The sequence below is a fragment of the Erinaceus europaeus genome, chromosome 8, assembly GCF_950295315.1.
Source record: "Erinaceus europaeus chromosome 8, mEriEur2.1, whole genome shotgun sequence".
NCBI lineage: Eukaryota > Metazoa > Chordata > Mammalia > Eulipotyphla > Erinaceidae > Erinaceus > Erinaceus europaeus.
In genome coordinates, this window is record NC_080169.1 from 54,826,163 (window position 1) to 54,849,561 (window position 23,399).

At 38.9% G+C, this 23,399-nt stretch overlaps 1 protein-coding gene across 2 annotated transcripts; it reads left to right on the forward strand.

Moving 5' to 3' along the window:
- Positions 1–1,087: 1,087 nt before the first annotated feature.
- Positions 1,088–22,319, forward strand: LOC103113007 (lanosterol 14-alpha demethylase). 2 transcript variants are annotated; one of them, XM_007522482.3, is made up of 10 exons: positions 1,088–1,444; positions 3,707–3,805; positions 5,434–5,610; positions 7,846–7,972; positions 10,747–10,921; positions 13,016–13,135; positions 13,498–13,693; positions 16,464–16,559; positions 17,291–17,459; positions 20,488–22,319. In XM_007522482.3, the coding sequence occupies exons 1-10, from the start codon at positions 1,271–1,273 to the stop codon at positions 20,664–20,666; spliced, it is 1,512 nt and encodes a 503-aa protein (XP_007522544.1). In that variant the 5' UTR covers positions 1,088–1,270; the 3' UTR covers positions 20,667–22,319. The 2 variants fall into 2 exon arrangements, with proteins under 2 accessions (XP_007522544.1, XP_060052234.1); XM_060196251.1 differs by lacking the exon at positions 16,464–16,559.
- Positions 22,320–23,399: the final 1,080 nt, after the last annotated feature.

Consider the following 23,399-nt stretch of genomic DNA (forward strand, 5'->3'; position numbering starts at 1 on the left):
AAGGTGGGAGGAGGTAAAGTTGAACTGTGAATTTATTGACTGCAAGAGAAATGTGCCATCTCCAGCTAGAGGGCACTGCAAGCAGCCGGATGTTCCCGCTTCTTTCCCTACCTCCTGGCATGTTTTCATTCACTGCTGTTATCACTGCCTAACACAATACCTGGCTCATAAAGTTCACCAGCAAATAAACCATGCCAACAGCTCGTATAGTAACCGACGACTAGTCTGATAATCATTTGATATACAAGCATGTCTGAAACCACAGAAGTGGATTAGATGGGGTTGACTGCATCCGTGGGCTATCCCATTTCAAAATCTTTCAGGCATATTTATCCGAGATAAATGGAGTTCTCATCGGATATTGCCACACGGAAGTGAAGATGCACTAGGACATCTACACTTAATGCTGGGAGAACTCTCCATATTTCTCTAGTTTTTTTTTCTTCCTTTTTTGCACTGCTTAGCTCTGATTGAATCTGTTAACATAACCTTTTAGGATCTCTCCCCCGCCCTCCATATAATTCTTGATAGCGAAAGAATTTACACTTGTTACCTACATGGCCACATATCAGACAGTCCCTGTCAGACTGGTTTTCACTGGAGTGGGCTGGGACCGAATACATGGTTCCACGCGTCTACGTGCGATGTGACAAACGCTCCGCAGGCTCGGGGCTGCCGGGGGAAGCCGGACCTCCAGGTGCCGCCGGTCTGCTCGCCCAGCCAGGGGGCGGCGCCGCAACCACCAGCCCCGCTGACGCCACATAAGCCGACATCACCTCACCCGCGCCGCCGTGCAATCACAGAGCGCTCGGCTGGCATCGCCGCTTGAGGTCGCTTACACTTTGAGATCCCTCCGCGGAAGCCCCGCCCTCTCCCGGGCCCATTCTGCCACGCCCCATGTCAGGGTAGTCATGATCGATCGGGTAGCCCAAGATTCTCTGGGGGTGATCTCTTAACACCATATTTTCTTCCGTCTCTGTGCCACCTGTGCCCTCTGTGTTGCCGCGGGAGCTCGCTTCTTTAGGCCGTCGCTCCCCGCGCAAGGAGACCACCCGGGCAGGTAGTTCTACGAAAGGCGGGGCTAGAGATCGCCCCGCCCCTTTTGTGACGCTCCGGGTGGCGCGCGAGCGAGTCGAGAGGTAGGGGGTGGGGCTGGGCTGAGTTGGAAATAGTGGGCAGCGGGGCCGCGGCGGAGCCCCTTCTGGCGGCTTCTCTTGCTCCATCGAATCCTAGCAGCGTCGGTCTCCAGCGAACTGAAGCCGCGGTCAGTATGACGTTGCTGTGCTTACTACAAGCGGGCGGCACAGTGCTAGGGCAGGCGATGGAGCGGGTGACTGGAGGCAACCTCCTGTCCACGCTGCTGATCGCCTGCGCCTTCACGCTGAGCCTGGTCTACCTGTTCCGCCTTGCGGTGGGACACCTGACTTCTCTGCAGGCCGGGGCGGTAAGTGCATCTCGGGATTTGTGTGTGTGTGTGTGTGTGGGGGGGGCGCTCTGGCTGAACGGGGAGGTGCTGTGACCCGGGCAGCTTCAGAGCTGGCGGCGGGGGGTGGGGGTGGGGGTGGGGCTGCGCCCGTGGCCGTGCTCCACCGGGCTTTGGCGGCGGAGGAGTCACTGTTGGGGTCGCCCTGGTCAAAGCAAGATAGTTGCAGCTTTTGGGGGTGGCTTTGGCGCACCAGTGATTCTGGAGTTGGCGTGATGCCCGCGGCGGCTGTGGTCCTCGCGGTGGCTGTGCTCGCTGCATTTGCACTACACACATCGGCCGCTCGGAAGACTGGGGCTCTGAGCGCCCGGGTGGCGGCACTGGCTGCTGTAGGGGTGCTGCTATGCGACTGGGCAAAGGGAGGCTCTCCTGATGATGTTGATTGACAGCTGAGGTCCTGGCTGACCTTCATTCTGGTGGCTGGCCGCTAGTGTTTCTGTACGCTATGGTCTGTGGCAATCGCCTCAAGGCGATCTATTTCATTGTTAAAATACTAAATATTCAGTTTCTTAGAATGGGAGTGATTAAAATGTTGTAGGGACCTTCCTGCAACAGTAATAAAACCAGTTTCCGTAATTTAGGGACATTATGGACCACAAGTTTCATATTTCCACACATGCTTTCGTGAAGGCATCTTCATACTCCTTACGGACAGTGGAATGTACAAACGGTTCACCAGGCAGATTTAAAAGTTTTTGTTTTAACTTTAACAGGCACGGGGCAGTTATTATTTTTTTTTTCTACATGTGAGATTTTTGAGTCCGTGGTGTTTGTCTTTGAGAAGACAGGTAGTGAATTCATAGTGCTCCTTAGATTTGAGACCACTGAAGACTGTAGTGTTACCCTTTTTCATTATTTCGTATTTGATCCCTAGAAGGCTTGATGTTGTAATCTGCCAGCTTCACTTTGGGGTACCTTTACAGTGAATTCTAAAGGGTTCCTGCTAGTGCTGTCCTACTCTTTAAAATTAGTGGATCTAGCCCATTTGCAGTAAAAAAAAAAAGAAAAAAAAAGATGGTCAGTATTTAACGATAGATATCATTATTTGCCTCTCTAGTTATTATTTCTCTCTCACTGCTTTTTTTTTTTTTTTTTTTTTCTAAACCAGAGCACTGCTCAGCTCTGGCTTATTGTGGTGTGGGGGACTGACTGTGGGACTTCGGGGCCTCAGGCAGGAGAGTCCCCTTGTATAACCATTATGCTATCTACCCCATGACAATTTGTCTCTTTCTATACTTTTTTCAATATGATTCTGGGACTAACGATTGAGTAGTAAAGAGATTAAGGCTTTGTTGTGTCTGCGCAGTCTCATTGTGTCCAAATTCTTGGTGTTTGAGTAAGCAAAGTTTTACTACAGGGCAAAGTGGAGAGTAGAAAATTACACAGACTTCAGTGGCATAATTTAGAGAGACAGTGTAGCTTAAAGTTTGTTAAAAGACAGTACACTAAGTGGGAAGTAGGTGGACTCTAGAGGTGGAGCTTCAACATTCCTCCCCAGACAAGGATTTTTATGGGGCCGTTTTTTCTAGTTCCTAGCCTCCTTCCCCCCAAAAGGCAGTTCCTGAATTGGTTCTGTCAGTGCTGGGTGGTGCTGTCTTGGTTCTTTGTGGTCGACCCAATTACTGGGTAGCCTTGTCATGGCTTTAGTCTAGTCAGCTCTGGCCTGGTAGGGTTCTCCATGGTGTTAATATAGTCAGCAGTGAAACGCTGCTTAAGCATATTGGGTCAGGGTGTTCTCTGTGACATTTAAAAAAAAATTTTGAAAGAGGGGGAGAGGTCTTTTATCTATGACAAGGAGAAATTGTACCTGAAGTTGTGTAACTTCAGGAACTCTCCTATGCATGTGGGCTTGCAATCTCAGTAGCTTTCCTTTGGTAAATCTACTTTTGCAGCCCAGCCAATGACCCTAGACCCTGGATCCAAATATCTCCACTTGACTTTCCTGTTGGAGATGTGTGTGTGTATGTGTATACACTATTGTTGAGGGCCACAAATAAAACCAGACACATTCTGCATGGTTTCAGCTTTTATAATTGCAGTGTTTTTTTGTTTACCTGCACTATGTTTTGAATTTTTGTTCTTTTTATTGTGCTAACATGTTTGCAGTTTGACTGCTTCTGAGTTACTTTTGATAGCTCAACTTTGGGTGATTGTGTAGTGACAGGTTTTCAATAGTTTAAGTTGAAATGTGAACTGAAAATTTTGTTTTGTTTTCTTTTTTAGAAAACTCCACCATACATTTTCTCTCCAGTTCCATTCTTAGGACATGCTGTAGCATTTGGGAAAAGTCCAATTGAATTCCTAGAAAATGCATATGAGAAGGTATGTCTTCCAAATGTTTACAGGGAAAGAAAGTAGTGCTTTTCAAACTTTTAAATGGCAAAATGTTAACCAAAAAATTTTTTTGTTGCAATATTAGGCTAATAAATGAAGCAAATTAAAAAAAAAAAAAAGACTTAAAAGTTGGAGAGGCCTTGAAGACCTTAATTTCTTCTATATTCTCTGCTGTTCTCTAAGACACCGTTAACAAAACTAGTTCTGGCAAACTCAGATGGTACTAACTGATGAACTATCTCTTTCACTCATATTATCCATCTTTCCAGATGGCAAAACAGAGAGGCAGAGTAGCTATATACTTTTTTCTTGGGAAACTTAGCTAGTGGCCAAGGTAGGATTGAGATATGGTTTGATTTGTAAATGTGCTTAATAATAATAATAATAATAACACTAATATAAAACGCTTATGTAATCATTGTAGTCAGGTCACTCTTGAGTATATACTCTATACATTACACACATACAGATAATATGCATGCACACATATGTATGTAGTGATTGATAGACTAAATTTCATTAGTTATAGTGATAGTACTTTTGTTCATAATTGTATCCTCAGAGCCTAGTCTTTAAAAATTTATTATTATTATTATTATTTTAAAATAGATTTTATTAGTGATTAATACTTATTTACAAGATTATAGAGGTATAATTCCACACCGTTTCCACCAGCAGAGTTCTGTATCCTCATCCCCTCCACTGGAAACTGCAGTAGTTCTCCCAGGGTCACAGTTGTGGGTTGACTTTATGTCTATATTTTTTAGTCTTTAATAATAATAAAAATAGACAAATAAAATAGAAAGAATAAAAAGTTTAATTTATGAGGGAAGGAATTGATAGAAGACTGAGGACTCTGTGTCCCATGGTGGAGGGTGTGGTTTCCTGACTATCATAGAAAGTAAGAAATTGTACACGTGACAATAAGGGTCTTATAAATCACTCATTCTCTCAGTAAAATTACTTAATTTTAAAAAGCTTAACTTGTGCTCCATTTGCAACTTGGTGAGCGGAATTATGATTTTGGACAGAGACTGGGGAAAGTACACCAAGCTTTATGAATGTTTTTATTTTATTTATTTTAATATTTTATATATTTATTAATGAGAGGGATAGGAGAGAGAGAAAGAACCAGACATCACTCTGGTATGTGTGCTGCCAGGGATTGAACTCAGGACCTCATGCCTGAGAGACCAACATTTTATCCACTGTGCCACCTCCTGGAATGTTTTTATTTTTAAATAGGTATTTTGTGATTTAAGAAGTTATTGTCTTGGGGGCCTGGCATTGGTGCAGCTGGTTAAGTGAACGTATTACTAAGCTCAAGGGCCTGCCTTTGAGCCCCTCCATTCTACCTGCGGGGGAATACTTCACAAGTGGTGAAGCAACTCTGCAGGTGTCTGTTTTTCCCTCCCTCTCTGTCTCCCTGTCCTCTCTCAATTTCTCTCTGTCCTATCTAATAAAAGAAAAAAAAAAAAAAGGAAAAAATGGTGGCTGGGAGTGGTGGATTTGTAGTGCTGGCACCATGCCCCAGCAATAACCTTAGTGGCAATAAAAAAAAAAAGTGTCATAGTGTTATATATTTATAACATTTTGCTGTACTTTTCTTTCTCTAGTATGGACCTATATTTAGTTTTACCATGGCGGGTAAGACATTTACTTACCTTCTGGGAAGTGATGCTGCTGCACTGCTTTTTAATAGTAAAAATGAAGACCTAAATGCAGAAGATATCTACAGTCGTCTGACAACTCCTGTGTTTGGGAAGGGAGTTGCATATGATGTGCCTAATCCAGTAGGTGACACTATTATCTTTTTGAAATTAAATAATTTTACTGAGAGAATAAGTAATTTACAAGACTCTTGTTGTCACATGTACAGCTCTACACTATGGTCCTTATAGCTAGTCGTGTCATATTATGTGTCTAAAATGTAGTAGCGGGGAGCTGGGCAGTGGCACAGTGGGTTAAGCGCACGTGGCGCAAAGCGCAAGGACTGGTGTAAGGATCCCGGTTCAAGCCCTGGCTTCCCACCTGTAGGGGAGTTGAGGGGAGTTGCTTCACAAGAGGTGTAGCAGGTCTGCAGGTGTCTATCTTTCTCTCCCCCTCTCTAGCTTCCCCTCCTTTCTCCATTTCTCTCCGTCCTATCCAACAACAATTACATCAGTAACAATAACAATAATAATAACTACAACAATAAAACAAGGGCCACAAAAAGGAATAAATAAGTATTTAAAAAAAATTAAAATGTAGTAGCAGTTTATTTCTTGGTTCAGAAATCTGAATAATCATGAGACATATAAAAGCAAAACAAAGCCATGGGTAACTGACAGGAGGTATTTTTTTGTATTGCTGCAGATATGAACTAAGTAATTTCAGAGGCCTTCCTTAGGAAGAAATAGCATTAATAATAGATAACTACATCTTGATTTGAGTGGATAATAAGAAAATCCATTTATTTCATCTAGAGAACCATGTATCTTCCCAGGCCTGCTTAAAATCTTGTCATAGGGAGTTGGGCAGTAACACAGTGGCTTAAGTGCACGAGGTGCAAAGCGCAAGAACCAGTGGAAGCATCCCAGTTCGAGCCCCTGACTCCCCATCTGCAGGGAAGTCACTTCACAAGTGGTGAAGCAGGTTTGCAAGTATCTTTCTTTCTCTCCCCCTCTCTGTCTTCCCCTCCTCTCTCTATTTCTCTCTGTCCTATCCAACAACAACGACATCAATAACAACAACAATAATAACCACAACAATAAAACAAGGGCAACAGAAGGGAATAAAAAAATAAATAAATATTAAAAAATCTTATCATAAATCTTTCAGTTTAGAGATTGCTGACTTTAGAAATGTGTGTGATTTCTTTCTCCTTCTAAAGTTAAATATTAGTATTTGAGCACAAATCAGATAATTGGCCTTGTTGCTTGGTGTGGACTCTCATATAGCTGTTGATATTAAATGTTTTTGGAGTGTGAAAAAAAAAAAGCAAGAGTCCTGGAAGAGCTCTCAGATCAGATGTATATATTTTTTATTTGTATTTTACAAAGTTTATCAAATTCTTGCAATAGAGAATGCTCCAGGGGGCCAGTTAGTAGCTTACCAGGTTAAGTGCACATAGTACAAAGCACAAGGATCTCAGTTCCATACCCTAGTTTCCCGCCTGTGGGGGGGTCGCTTCACAGTTGGTGAGGCAGGTCTGCAGGTGTCTTTCTGTCCCCTTCTGTATCTTCCCCATCTCTCTCAATTTCTCTCTGTCCTATCCAATAAAATGGAAGAAATGGCCTCCAGAGCAGTGGATTCATGTGCAGGCACTGAGCCCCAGAGATAACCCTGGAGGCAAAAAAATGAAAAGAAAATGTCCCAAATGGTTAAAATCACTAGCTGTCTTTATTTTATTCAGGTGTGTGTGTATTTTTTTTTCCTCCAGGGTTATCGCTGGGGCTTGGTGCCTGCACTACAAATCTGCTCCTGGAGGCCATTTTTCCCATTTTGTTGCCCTTGTTGTTATTATTAATTGCTATCGTTGGATAGGACAGAGAGAAGTTGAGAGAGGAGGGGAAGATGGGGGTGGAGGGGTGGGTGGTGGTGGAGAAGATAGATACCTGTCTCACCATTTGTGAAGCGAACTCTCTGCAGGTGGGGAACCAGAGGTTCAAACTGAGATCCTTATGCAGGTCCTTGCGCTTTGCGTCGTATTCTAATTGAACTCTTGGAAGGTGGCAGTGTCAGTGAGGAATGGTAATTTGCTTCAGAATAGAATGGGAGAAAATGTGAAGGAAGATAAAGAAATTATGAAAGTATAATGGGCATTTGAAATATTGTGTTGGTGCCTAAGTTAAAGGAGAAGACTAAAAGATAACGGAATAGGAAAAGGGAGTCCTAAAGGTAGGAGTGGGAAGAAAGGGAGACAGGAGGTGGGAGTCTTAACTAAACTTTTGTCTATAGCACTACTATCTGTTATATGCTGCTCTACATGTCTTTCTATAAAGAAAATTGTGTGATAATTCTACATATACCTTTTAATTTTTAAATAGATTTTCTTGGAACAGAAGAAAATGCTAAAAAGTGGTCTTAACATAGCCCACTTCAGGCAGCATGTTTCTATAATTGAAAAGGAAACACAGGAATACTTTCAAAGTTGGGGAGAAAGTGGAGAAAAAAGTAAGCAAAATATTTTCATATTTCTCTGACATTTCTAGTTTCTATGACTAGAAATATAAGATGTGTATACATATATAAAACTAACTACAAAATATGTAAAAATCACCTTAGATGTAATGAAAGGAAAATGTCATAATTACCACAAAGTTAAAAAGACCTGTGTGTTTGCAAAAGTGCTTATGTGGACCGTGTGCCAGTTTAGCCATGTGCATAGCCAGCTTCAAGCCTGGCTTTTCTCCCATTGGAGCAGACTTTAGTACTGTGCTGTTTTGCTTTCTCTCACTCTGTCTCCTATCTGAAAGAGTCAACCTGGAATAGTAAAGTCCCAATGAAGATGGGAGGGTGGGGGGAGGTGCGAAAAAGACCTAAGAGTAAGTGACTATTTGCATTTGTTTAGCTAAACCTTAAAATGAGTTGACATGAGTTAGTTACTTACTCTGATTAGTTGTTTGTTTACTTAGTTGCTGCTAGTAAAGTTAACCTTAGTATTAAACTCTAAGGATCCTATATGAACTGAAATCTTCAGACTAATTCTTTCCTAAAATTTCCCATAATCATTTTCAAAGCAAGAAACTATTAGTTTTCTTTCAAGGCATAACAAATGCCAAAAGTAGGAAGTCAGCTCATGTGTTGTTAATAAAGGCATTGCTCACTGAGTGCTAACAAGATAACTAACCAGGATGATGCAGCTCTTTTGTCAATGCATACAGTTTAGATTCTAGCCTGGCTCACATCACAGTGGAAGAAGTTTTGGCATTTGTCCTATGTCTATCAGAAAAAAGTGAAACTTAAGAAACACCTGAAAAGGAAAACACAAACTATCCTTGGGATTGGGCAGGGTTGTACTGCACATAAAGCAAAAGAGTCTGTGGAGGGAAGGATTGGGAGGATGTGAAAAAGATCAGGGTATTGTGCTCATGTACCAACAATCATATTATAAACTACTAACCCCCCCACCCCCAGTTAAAAATAAAATACTGTTTGGTGGGGGTATAGCGTAATGGTTATACAAAGAGACTCATGCCTGAGGCTCTAAAGTCCCAGGTTCTATCCCCCACACCACCATAATCCAGAACTGAGGAGTGCTCTGGTTAAAAACAAACAAACAAACAAATAAAGGATGAACAATATAATTGTATAGGTAATACCTTATATGCTATTGTAAGAGAATGATTTATTTCAAAAAATGTAAGTGTAAAGATGGCTTACTCATCTGCTAAATGTTTGATCTTAGTCATTGCCAATTGAAATATTTTAAAATGTAATACATAAAAGTGTATATGGAATGTAAGTTTATCTTTGGATGTTTCTGTGTATCCAGTCTTAATGTTTAGACTGCAGAGGAAACTAGTATTGTCTTCAGAGGCAACTGCCATAAACATAACAGGAAGCAACATCATTAAGACTTCTGGGTCTGGTCACCAACTTTTATAAAAGTTCCAGAAATTAGATTTTTGTTTTTATATACATCAAGACGATGTGACATTTCTTTTTAAATATTTTATCTTTTGTATCATCCATTTGTTTTGGAGAGAGACAGACATTGAGAGGAAAGGGAGGGGATGGGTGGTGGCACACCTGGTTAAGTGTACATATTACCATGCACAAAGACGCAGGTTCAAGCCCTCAGTTCCCACCTGCAGGGGGAAAGCTTTGCAAGTGGTGAAGCAGTGCTGCAGGTCTCTCATTCTCTCTGTCTCTGTCTTTCATTCCTCCTCTGAACCTCCCCCTCAGTTACTGTCTCTTCTGTCAAATAAAATTAAATTAAAAAAGAGAGGGGGGAGGGAGAGAGAAGGGTTGAAGAGTGAGGGACACCTACAGCACCATTTCACCATTCCCGAAGCTTCCCATCTGAAATTGGGGACGAGGGGCTTGAATCAGTGTCTTTGAGCATTGTAACATGTGCATCTTCCTGATAAACCACTGCTAGGCTCTGATGTGACATATTTCCATCCACACAAGAAACTGATCAATAGACTTGAATCACAGTTTAATAAATATTTGTTTTTATTGCCACTGCTGGTAGCCTTTTTTTTTTTTTTTTTTTTTTGATAGAGACAGAAATTGAGAGGAAAGGGAAAGAGACATTTGTAACACTGTTTCATTGCTTGTGAAGTTTCCCCCTTGTAGGTGGGGACCAAGGGCTTGAACCTGAGTCATTTTTCATGGTAATATGTGTGCTTTAATGGGTGCACCAGCCTGGCCTTTTGATGTAATTGTGATCTGGAACTCATATGATCACATTAATTTTAATTTTATCTTTTCAAGTTGAAGAACATCTAATTAATGTTTTTTTTTAAAAATCTTTTCATTGATTGGATAGAGACAGCTAGAAATCAAGAGGGAAGGGGGTGATAGGGAGGGAGAGAGACAGACACCTGTAGCACTGCTTCACCACTCGCAAAGCTTTCTCCCCTGCAGGTGGGGACTGGGGGCTTGAACCCAAGTCCTTGTGCATTTTAATACATGCACTCAACTAGGTGCGCCGCCACCCAGCCCCAATTGATGTTTTTAAGATGCGTTGGCAGCATGTATCTTGGCTGTCCAGAGGGGTGGGATACTTCCCATCATTCATTCCTTGAAACCGCTCTTTGTTCTGTGTCGTAGGGTGGCCAGATATCTGGCTATAGAAATTTTTGACAGTACTAATAGGATCTTACTGGTTCTTCTGTTTTTATGTTTGTTTTTTTCTTTACATTATCTTTTATCTCTATAAACAATGTCTCAAAATGATTTTTTATCAATAGTAATGAGAATGATCTTTTCCCATCTAGATTTGTTTGAGGCTCTTTCTGAGGTTATAATTTTAACTGCCAGTCACTGCTTACATGGAAAAGAAATCAGAAGTCAACTCAATGAGAAGGTGGCACAACTGTATGCAGATTTGGATGGAGGTTTTAGTCATGCAGCCTGGCTGCTGCCAAGCTGGCTCCCTTTGCCTAGTTTCAGGTATGGATAAAGAATATGCCAGGTGGTGGTGCACTGGGTTAAGCGCAGATAGTACAAAAGGATCCATGCTAGGATTCCGGTTTGAACCCCGGCTCCCTACCTGTGTGTGGGGGGTCACTTCACAAGCAGTGTAGCACATCTGCAGGTGTCTATCTTTCTCCCTCTCTATCTTCCCTATCTCTCACAATTTCTATCTGTCCTATCCAAAAAAAAAAAATGGCCACAGAACTGAATTCATAGTGTGGGCCTGAGCCCTAGCGATAACCCTGGAGGCAAAAGAAAGAAAAGAAACAACCTGTGATCATTTAACTGTGTATAATTACTGTAGTGTTTTTGGAATGCTTGGCATTAATGAAAACAAAATTTAAATATAAAGCAAATTAGGGTTGATCATGAGCCCAATGGTTCTACATAAATTCAAACTCAGGCTGGCAATATACTGCACCTGAGGCAGCACCTGCCTTGCCACACAAGCCACCCGGGCTTGAGTTCCCAGTACACCGCAGGAAAGTATCTGGCACTGGGTGGGGCAAGCAGTATTGTGCTGCCGCTGTTGCTCTGTATTTGAGCGTAGTCCTTCTGGAGCAGTGAAGTTCTAGCGACAGCAAAAACAACTGAGAGAGTTCTTTTTTATTTACTATGTGATCTATAACTTATTTCTAATTTGTTGGGTGATAGTCATTTACACAAGAGCACATGTGCAGTTTATTATTTCTTCGTGATAGATGTCCACACTCCACATCCTCCACCAACCTGTCATGTTCCTCTAGCATAAGACCCTGGCCTCCATCCTACTTCAACCCTCTCCTGTCCATCACCCTCCAGCCCCACCTTTAGAACTTTGGATCTGCTGTAATAGATCATATCTAGTTAAAACTTCACCCTTTATTTCCTCTTACTTTCTGAGTTCCACCTGTGAGTGAGAGCATCCAGTATTCGTTTATTTATTCGTTTGTTTATTTACTTTGGATGGAGACAGAGAAATTGAGATGGGAGGGGAACGATGGAGGTAGAGAGAGAAACCAACTACAGTACTGTTTCACTGCTTGAGAAGCTTCCCACCTGCAGGTGGGGGCCAGGGGCTTGAACCCAGGTCCTTGTGTATTGTAACATATGCATGCTCTAGTAGCTACATCACCTCCTGGTATTCTTACCTCCTAGTATTCATCTTTAACCTTAATATGATTCCTTCAAGTTCCACCGTGATGTAACAAGAGATTTTTCTCAAAACTGAGTAGTAGTCCATTGTGTGTGTGTGTGTGTGTGTGTGTGTAACACAATTTCCCCATTTCACTGTTCATTTGGGTTATTTCTAAATTTTGGCTATTAGGGAGTCGGGCGGTAGTGCAGCGGGTTAAGTGCATGTCGTGTGAAGCGCAAGGACTCTGGTTTGAGCCCCCGGCTCCCCACCTGTAGGGGGATTGCTTCACAGGCAGTGAAGCACGTTTGCAAGTGTCTTTCTCTCGTCCTGTCTTCCCCCTCCTCTCTCTATTTCTCTTTGTCCTATCCAACAACAATGGCATCAATAACAACAACAATAATAACTAAAACAAGGGTAACAAATGGGTAAATAAATAAATGAATATAAATTTTGACTATTACAAATAGTGCTATAATGAACACAGGTCATAGAATCTTTTGGGAAATTTTTTGTTTTCTTTTGTTTGGATAGATTCCCTAGGAGAGGAATTAGTGAATCAAATGATCTCCAGACTATTTCCACAGAGACTGGATTAATATTACATTCATGTAGAAGAGTTCTTTCCCCACCACATTCTCCTTAGTACTTGTTTTTGTCCTTTATAGTGTATGACATCCTCAGGTGTGAAGTACTATTTATCTCATTGTCTTGATTTGCATTTTTCTGATACTGACTAAACATTTCTTGTCCTTAAGGATCCTAAAACTTCTTAGTAGCATATAGTTTTCATGGCTTCTTTTTCTCCCTCTTAGCTTTGAGAGAATTGTCAGTTATTTTCGAGTCATTAGAGTTAGTTGACTAAGGGTCCTAGTTATTTCCAAAATGAATTTGATATTAGAAGTGTTGATTTATTGTAGAATTTTTAGCTTTCAATTTTCATCTTTGAATTACAGGCGCAGGGACAGAGCTCATCGTGAGATCAAGAATATTTTCTATAAGGCAATCCAGAAACGCAGAAAATCCAAAGAAAAAGTTGATGACATTCTCCAAACTTTACTTGAGTCTACTTATAAGTAAGAACTACTCATCATATAGTAGCTAAAGCAGGAAAAAATAGATTAAAATATAGTTAAATATTATATCCAGTTTAAAAATAATACAGTGTTAGTAGCTTTAACCTTTGGGAATTTTAAGTGAATGAGAGTTAAATTATGAACCTTACGGGAACTTCATTGGCTGGGGATGGTGAAAGTTTGTTAGTAAAACTAAAGTGATATCTTTTGTAATCAGTGTATTTCATTTCTTTCTTACCTAATGTGAAAAAAGTATGACTGATAATATGAAAATATTAAACGAGATATTCATTTATTATGACACCTTTAAGATCGAGGCATGAAATTTGCAAAAATAAACATTTGTGTTTGTGTTTCTGCAGGGATGGGCATCCTTTGAGCGATGATGAAGTAGCAGGCATGCTTATAGGACTGCTTTTGGCAGGGCAGCATACCTCCTCGACAACCAGTGCCTGGATGGGCTTCTTTTTGGCCAGAGACAAAACACTTCAAGATAGATGTTACTTAGAACAGAAAACTGTCTGTGGAGAGGATCTGCCTTCATTAACTTATGACCATGTTTGTGGATTTTCAGTTTTACTTTTATGACTTGAAATCTTTACGTATCTGTTTTTAATCTTATTTTCTCTTTTTGCATTTATTGATTTTCATTAAGACCTGAACACAGATCAACTTTGGCATATGGCAGGGCTGGGGACTGAACCTGGTGTCTCAGGGATGCAAATCTAGTGCTATGACACAATGATATATCTCCCCAGCTGAAATCTTTATATTTTTAATTGTGTAAGAGGGAGAGGGAGAGAGAGAGAGAGAGAGAGGAGAGGTAGAGACAGAGATATAATAGCACTTCTCTTCCACTTAAGATGTTTTGTCATAGTAGACGGCACCTGGACTTGAACCCAGGACCTCTTGCTTGTAAGACATGCACTTCACTATTGTGTCACCTCTCTTCTCCCTGTAGTTAGTGTGTGTATGTGTGTTTTCCCTGATTATTCATCCTTACTTTACTTCCCTCTTTCTGTCTCAAATTTTTTTTCTTATTGGGTTAAATGGTTTATAGTCAACAGTAAATATAGTTGTTGGTACATGTGCAAAATTTCTCAGTTTTCTGCAAAACACTCTTACTGGGACATCTAGGTCCTCCCCCACCATCTTGTACCAGGACCTGAAAGCCCCCCTGCACCTCTTCCCCCTCCCCCCATAGTCCTTTACTTTAGTGCAGCACACCAAAGCCATTCCATTATCTGCTTTCTGTTTCCTCTTCTGTTCATATTTCTCAATTTGTGTCTATGAATGGGATCATCCCATATTTATTTTTTTTCTTTCTGACTTATCTCACTTGATTCCTTCAAGCTCCATCCAAGACGATGTGAAAGTGGTGAATTCATCTTTCTTAATAGCTGAGTAGTATTCCATTATGTATATATTCCACCACTTTCTCAGCCACTCATCTGTTGTTGGATACGTGGATTACTTCAAGGTTTTGGCTATTACAAATAGTGTTGCTATGAGCATAGGTGTACACAGATCTTTGTGCATGGTTGTGTTTGATTCCTTAGGATATATCCCCAGGAGAAGAATTGCAGGGTCATAGGTTGGTTCATTTCTTCTGAGAGTTCTCCAGACTGCTCTCCACAGGGTTTGGACCAATTTACATTCCCACCAGCAGTGGAGGAGGATTTCCTTTGACCCCACAACCTCTCTAGCATTTGCTGTTGTTGTCATTTCTGATATATGATATTCTCACAGGGGTATTTCATTGTTGTCTCTGACAGTCAGTGACTTGGAGAATTTTTTCTTATGTCTGTTGGCTTTTTGGACCTCTTCTTTGGTGAATATTCTGTTCATACGCTCTCCTTACTTTTGGATGAGGCCATTTGTTATTTTGTTGCAGAGTTTTGGTGAGTTCTTTACATATTTTGGTGATTAGCCTTTCTTCTGATGTATAGCATATTAAGATGGTCTCCCATTCTGTAGGGGGTCTCTTTGTTTGGGTAGTGGTTTTTATGTGCAGCAGCTTTTCAATTTGATGTAGTCCCACTGATTGTAGGAAGTGCTGATTAACAAGACTGTTCCATGATAGTTGTCAGCACACCATATCCTCCACTGTCTTACTATCTTTACCATAGGTCTCTTAAGTTCTGAACCACTTTTCCATCCTTACCATAGGTGATTTTTAAAAGGGACAATTTATACACAATGTACTATAGATTAAGATGGTTACCTTTATTTTTACCTTATGCAAAGATTTATTTATTTTAAAATTATGTCTTTTTTTAATTTTAAAATTATGTTTTATGAGAGGATAGAAGGATATCAGAGCACTGGGCAACTCTGGCATATGCAGTACAGAGGACTGAATCTGGGACTCCATGCATGTAGTCCTATGCTTTTCTGATGAGTTGTCTCCCTAGCTCAGATTTATTTCAGGAGAGAGATGAGAGAGAATGAGGCCAGTGTCATTTTAGCATATCTAGTCAGAGGCACGAACTTGGCTCTTCACTCTTGCAAAAAGCCTGTACTCTGGCTGCTGAATCACCTCCCTGGCCACTCCTTTCCTTTTAGAAAATTCCCGGTAAGCCTCCATGATATGCCTTGGTATTAATTTTTTTTTTTTTCAGATGGGTTTTGGTTAGTATTTAGGACATCACTGGAGTTGCTTTCTTGCAGTCTATTTCCTGTGCTTCAGAGTTGGACTCTTGAGGATAAAGATTATTACTGTTTATTGGGTATCTTAGGTGTAGAGGAATCTGGGTACTCAGAATTCTGTAGGCCTAGAGTTGTCTGTGCATGGTTGGACCAAAATTTCTTTTCCTCTAATTTCCACTTGAATTGTTATGAGCCTTTAGCCCCCCGCCCCCCAGTTTTGAAAAAGCTGCTATCAGTGACTTTCGCTAGTGTTCTAAACTTATTTATTTGGAGATAGAGGAGAGAGAATGACGAGAGCATCACTCTGGCATATGAGATGCTAGGGATCAAACTTGGAATCTCATGCTGGAGAGTTCAGCACATTATCCATAGAGCCACCTCTTGAGTAACTGTTCTTGATTTTTAAATGAATTGTAACAGTATTGTTACAATTGACACAGAATTGACACAGTATTGTCCATACTGTGTCATTCCACAGAGTGATCTTCCTATTGTTTTGCCCCTCATTTCCTTTGTTGAGTATGGACAGAAATAAAAGTGGTCCCCCGCCGGCCTAAATCTGCTACTTTCGTACTTTTGCCTAGTATATAAACTGTTTTATAAACTTAGAAGTTTATGTAATTTTGTATACAGCTGAAGTATATTAAATATTTTTAAAACTGTGAATTTTTTTTTTAAGCTCAGAGATCTAAATGTACTTGATCGCTGTATAAAAGAAACATTAAGGCTTAGACCTCCAATAATGACCATAATGAGAATGGCCAGAACACCTCAGGTGAGCCTCTTATCTAATATTTTCCCCATTGATGCCCCCAGTTTTTATTTATCAAAAAGAGATAGCTCATTGACATTAAAGAGAATTGTATTAAAAGGTAAAATAATAATGTAATCCACTATTAAAGCAAATATTTAAGAAAAGTAAAAAAAATAAGAAAATATTTAAGAAAGTAAATCATTTCTATACATTTTTCAGTTTTATGTATATAAATGTGCTTACATAACTCAGACAGTTTACCTGATAGGGTGTTTTGTTTTTATTATGCTTATTTTAAAAGATTTATTTGTTTCATGAGAGAAAGAACACAGCACTACTGGCATATATGGTACCAAATAGTACTCAGCACCCTACATGCAAGCCCTGTGTTCAAAGTTGCTGAACTGCTTCTGTGGCAATTGTTAGGGTTTTTCAAATGGAAGTAGGCTTTATTCTCTTGGTCTTAAAAATAAACTGTATTTGTTGTAAAAAAAATGTTGATAGTATGAAAGTATATACATCAGCTAGTGAAAGACTCCTTGTAATCCCAGTCATATCTCTTGAGACTTTTTTTTTTTGGTATATACTTTTAGTCCAGTGCTGGGTCACTTTGAAATTATATTGAATTAAAAAAAACTTTTAGTTGACTACTGTTTTTAAATATATGCATATTTCACATACATTAATGCTTTCTTATATGATAGACTTACTTAGTAGAATGTGTTAATGAAATGTGTTGCTCCTATTTGTAGACGGTGGCAGGCTATACTATTCCTCCAGGACATCAGGTGTGTGTTTCTCCCACTGTCAATCAGAGGCTTAAAGACTCATGGATAAAACGTCTAGACTTCAATCCTGATCGCTACTTAGAGGACAATCCAGCATCAGGAGAGAAGTTTGCGTATGTACCATTTGGAGCTGGTAAGATGATTATATTTTACATTTGAAATGCTCATTTTGATAACAGATTTGTCTTTATCAAAGTGAACTATGTCGATGTTCAGATAGCTTTCCCTTCTTTCATCGGGACATTCCTGCAAACTTTTGTAAAGGCGTATGTGAGAGAGTACTTCACTTGTATCAATAAAGGAAATAATTCTGTGAGTCTTCTTATATATAATCTAATTTTTCTTTCTTTCTTCACTGGGGTTTTATTGGGCTTTGTGCTCCTAGTGATCAGTCTTGATCTCTCTCCCTCCCTCCTCCATTCCTCCCAGATAGAGAATGAGTAGTAAAGGGAGGGCAAAGAGAGAAAAGGAGAAATACTACAGTACTGCTCAAACACACATCTTAGCACAGACCCCCCACTTGATGTAATGCCAGGAAGAAACTCAAGGCCTCGACTTTGAAAGCCAGGTGCTCTGTCACAGCCTCCTTGTTTCCAGTCAGGCCTCATTTTTATAATCTCCTTCCCCCCTCAACCCCCATAAGAGTATTTAAAGCACCATGTAGGGGCAATCCTTTACACTAAATGTTAATAAAATCTCTAAAATTGAAACTTGTCTGGATTGCTAGTTAGCCTTTGGTTTCTATTCTTATGATAAATGAACTTTAAATTTGAGCAGGTTATGCTTAAGTTTTCAGGTCTCTGCATTTCAGCTAAGACTATAGTGCAGGTTCCTCCAATAATTTATCTATTCATTGGTACTCTGCATGGAGATAAACCATATTCTATGACTTATTTTTCATTTAGGTGACCTTTTTTTGTCATTGGTTATTCTACCCATATATGAAACAAAGTATGGATTCCTTTGGGAATGTCAATAGCCTTAAGAACTATAGCTAACAAATCAATGTAATAATACATTATGCAACAGAACATTAAAGTAATAGACTGTTGCAAAAGTTTTTTGAAAGTTTTTAAAAATTTATTTTTGTTTATATTTTGATAATACAGAGAACAGCTGAGAGGGAAGATGGAAGTAGGGAGAGAAAGATGGGGCTGGGGAGGGGAGGAAGAGATAGACAGACTTACAGCTTTATTTCACTACTTGTGAAGCTTTCACCTACAGCTGGGAACTGGAGGCTCAAACCCAGGGCCTTGAACATGGTAATGTGAGCACTCAACCTGGTGTGTCACCACCTGGCCCTAAAAGAAGAACCTATAAAATGTTTTTTTTTCTTTTATTAGTGATTTAATTTTGACTTAAACTATAAGATAATGGGTGTAATTCCACACATTTCCCACTACTAAAGTTCTGTGTCCCCTATTCTCTCCACTGGAAATTGCAGTAGTTCTCTCAGGGTCACAGATGGGTTGACTATTTTACAAATATATATATACATATATATTCCCATTTTTTTTTCTGTGGTTCTGCCTTTTCTTTCGAGTTACAAAGAGGAATCCGCCCCCCCCCCCCCCACATAACAATTCAGCTCCCTATAGTTCCTACTCTACTATCATGTTCTAGGACCTGAACCCTCCTCCCCACTCCAGATTCTTTTACTTTGGTGCAATACACTAAACCTAGTCCAAGTTCTGCTTTGTGTTTTCTTATTTTTCAACTTTTAAAAATTATTAGTGATTTAATAATGATCAGCAAGATTGTGGGGAAGGTGTACAATTTTTTTAATTTATGTAATTTTTACTATAAAATGGAAATATTGACAAGACCATAGGATAAGAAGGGTACAATTCCCACCACCAGAACTCCATATCCCATCCCCTCCCCTGTTATCTTTCCTATTCTTTATTCCTCTGGGAGTATGGACCCAGGATCATTATGGGGTGCAGAAAGTGTAACATCTGGCTTCTGTAATTGCTTCCTTGCTGAACATAGGCTTTGGCAGGTCGATCCATACTCCCAGCAGGTACAGTTTTTAAACTGGTAACTATCTGACTTCAACTTGAACTTTTTCAGTACCATCTGCTAAGTTGACTTGCTACATGACAGTTCATTTCATTGTTAAATAGCTTTCATATTTGGGGAACTTTAATATTAAAGTTACAGTCTGTCTAATTTTAACATCCTCCTTAAGGTTAATGTTAACCATGGTTCCTAAAGCTACCTTTTATTTTCTCTGAGCTATTTGAATATAACATGTCTTCTCAAAGCATTTATCATTCTGTTCATTTCCTAGAACTTTTGTAATTGCCACAAATTTAAGTCAGTAGAACACATCCTCTCATAGTTCTGGAGACTGAGTCTGGAAATGAAGTTGGTGGTTCAGGCCTGTTTTCTATCTTGATAGCTATAGGAGAGAATATTCCCTTGACTCATCTAGCTTCTGATGACTTGGCAATTGACAGTCTTTTGCATTCTCCAGATTATAAGTGAATCATTCTAATCACTGTCTCCATCTTCACCTGATACTGTTAGATTATCTTCCACGTTGTCAAACGTTTTTTCTTACTTTGTAATTGTACTGTTTGTGTTGGTGCATCAATAAGTTTGTGATTAGTTCATTTTAATAGTGTTATCAAAATTGACTTATTCTATAGAGTCCTAATCAGGATACTTCTAGTATTTTTCTGTTAAAAACAATCCTTTAATATTTCCTTAGTTGTTATATTAAGTAAGTGCAGTGATGGGCACAAATACTGTATTCAGAAGCATTTTGATTTTTTTCTCCACTTTAGCCTTATATAACCACATTTTGAAGAAAGGATTACTTTTTTAGAAACGGAAACCAAAGACTTTTAAAAATGAGATTAATTTTTCAGTCCCATTTTGTGTTCTAGACTTTTCATATATTTAACCCAGATAAAAGTTCAATTTCAAGAAATGTAATTGAAAAAGTCTTTGAAATTACTCCTTTTAAGAATATTGAAAATTGGGATTTTTATTTTTCAAATAGTTGAATTGCTCTGTGAGTATATTTTGTCTTATATGAAAAGAATCTTTATTGTAATAATCTGCTTATTCTGTGTTTACCTGAGCTATAAACAGATAATTGCTGTAGACTAAAGTGAGAATTTCAGCTGGTAACTTAGTTTCTTTTTTTACAGGACGTCATCGTTGTATTGGGGAGAATTTTGCCTATGTTCAAATTAAGACACTTTGGTCTACATTACTTCGTTTATATGAATTTGATCTTATTGATGGATATTTTCCTGCTGTGAATTACACAACCATGATTCACACCCCTGAAAAGCCCATTATCCGATACAAACGCAGATCAAAATGAAGGCTGCAAGGAACTAAAATGCGAATTATCGATGTAAATGCAAGAGGGTTTGAAGAGAATGAAGTTTACAGAACTACTCCTAGTATACTACTTTTGAGTGTGTGATCTTAATAGAATGGTCCCTTGGAGGTTTTTATATTTTATTAACTGAATGTTTCCAGGAAGTCTAGTGGCATTGTAGACATTCCTTCAAAATTTTATGATGGCTATCTGCTACTGGTACTTTATTTATAGAAATCAAGCTCATTAGTAAAAAATTGTTTAGGGAATCTTGATAATTGGAAGACTCTAAATAACAATATGGAGTTAATTGTAAGTGCATACGTAGGTCTTAGCAAAATAAATTCTCAGTGTTCAAATCTCATACTAGTTACACAAGATGATGAATCTCAGAATTTTTAGATTGGTTAATCATTTACTGGGAAAATACCTACTTATATGAGGGTAGGTTGGTAGGGAACAACTCACTTCAAGTCTTAGATAAAAGAATACTATTAATTGCTTTGATATACTGGTACTCCACAGTGGTGGAGCTGTTTGGCAGTACTGCCTAGGAAATTGAAAGAGATATATGACTGTGACTTATGCTTTCTAAAATGATTACTAATGTTAAAGATAATTCATGTAACTATTCAATATTACGTATTTACCTACTTGATAAATATGTATCTGGCTCTACGTGGCCACTTCTATGAGGAACTCCAAAAAGAGATTCTTAAGGGATACTACTTGACTCATTGTGGCTCCAAAAATTACTTTATAGAATTCAACTAGTAGTTTCTTTTATTACTACTACTACTAGTGACTCGAGGAGGTGGCTCAGTGATTGGGCACAGGGCTTGGATGCATGATGACCTGATTTTGATACCCAGCACTGCATATGCCAGTGAAGCCTTGGTTTTCTATAATTTTTTTAAAAGAAACTTTAATTATAAATTTAGGTTAACAACTTTTTTTAAACTATAAAATTTAAGAATAGGGAACTGGTTTTAAGATGGAGTAACATGTCCTGAGTCCTTGAATTAATTAGAAATTGGCTTGCTGCTCAGAAGGCCAGTTAATCAAAAGCAAAGGCTTATATGAATAAAATAAGATTATCATCACGTGCTATTAAAACTAAAAGACTTTAAACTTATGTCTGAAAAAAACCGTCTTGTGCTCAGGCAAGGCTTTTGGTTTTATAAAAGGAAGTGGTGGGGGAGAAGGTGCTGGTTACAAAACCATAGGGCTGATGCAAAGGGTTCTGACATAGGCTATCCAGCTGCTGGAAGGATTCTAGTCACATGAAATGAATTACCAGAGCTTGCTGGTCTGTCTTTTATATGAGATAATATCACTCATTTCCCTTGAATGTTTAAGTGTGACCTCCTACAGAAGGAAGTAAGAGGTTTTCAGAAATGTATCTATAATGCTTGGGAGTAATCACTGGTCACATTCTGTGAAGCACTTGCTCAGAAAACAACTTAAGTTATAACTGGGTACTTGACTATATGATGCCGATAGCTAGACAACATAGTCTGTTTTTACAAGATGAGGTCAACTGATATTTTCCTTTTTGCATCTTAGTTTCATTTAAGAGATTAGAGGACTTCTGTTAATATCTGTGAAAGCAAAATCTGTGTTATTCATTAAAATTATCTTTAAGAAAGATAACCTGGTTCATTATTTGTGAATTGTGTGTGTGTGTCAATGAATAAAATTTAGGAATCTAGAACTTAGTAAGGGAAAAAATGGTATTTTTATACTAATTTCAAACTACAATTTTTATTTTTTAAAAACATCTAGGCAGGGGGGAGAATACAGGTCCAAGAAGGATGACAGAGGACCTAGTGGGGGTTGTACTGTTATATGGATAACTGAGAAATGTTATGCATGTACAAACTATTGTATTTACTGTTGAATGTAAAACATTAATCCCCCAATAAAGTAATTAAAAAAAAAGATCTAGGCAGCATATTACTGATACCTATGACTTTGCAAACAAATTAAATACTGCCATATTCAGATGCTGCAGATCTCCTGACCTTTCACTGCAACATTAAAAATATAATTCCATTTATTTGACTTCTTAGATGTTTAATGCCATGTTATTACAAAACTTTTTAAAGTTTTACTACATAGAATTGGATTCTTTGGCAATCCTGTATATATTATTGCCTCAAAGGTGTCAACTGAAAAGAGATTTAGAGTTTTCATAAGACTGATAGGTTCATAGGGCTAGTGAAAAGTTTTGGACTTCTAGTAGGTTGTTTTTAATCTAATTATTGAAGAGCACTAACAAGTCTTAATATTAACAGTGGCCTAATGATGAAAATGGTTAGCTGGTAATCAAAATATTAGTATGAAATAAGACTGATCAGAGCCTGTGACTAAAGAGCAGATAACCATGGATGATTTAAAAAATGGAGGCTTGACCCACAGCTTCCCCCTTCATCTAATTGCTAGGGTACACCTGTTATTTCTCAAACTCCTCTTACTGGAAACCTGGTGCTAATTTAAATTTAGGTAATTTAAAATAGCCAGAAACGTAGAACGAATGTGTTATGTTTGTGTAAGTATATTAGAACTATCAACTGGCAAAACAATATTCTTTGTGTGTAGGCATCAAATTTTTGCTGAGTTTTAAAGACTTAAGATGACTTTTAGTGACTCTTGATGATGTAAGGAGTTATGAAATATAGCTGGAAAAAAACATTTTAATCTCTGAAATTCTCAATCTCTTTGCCATGGATG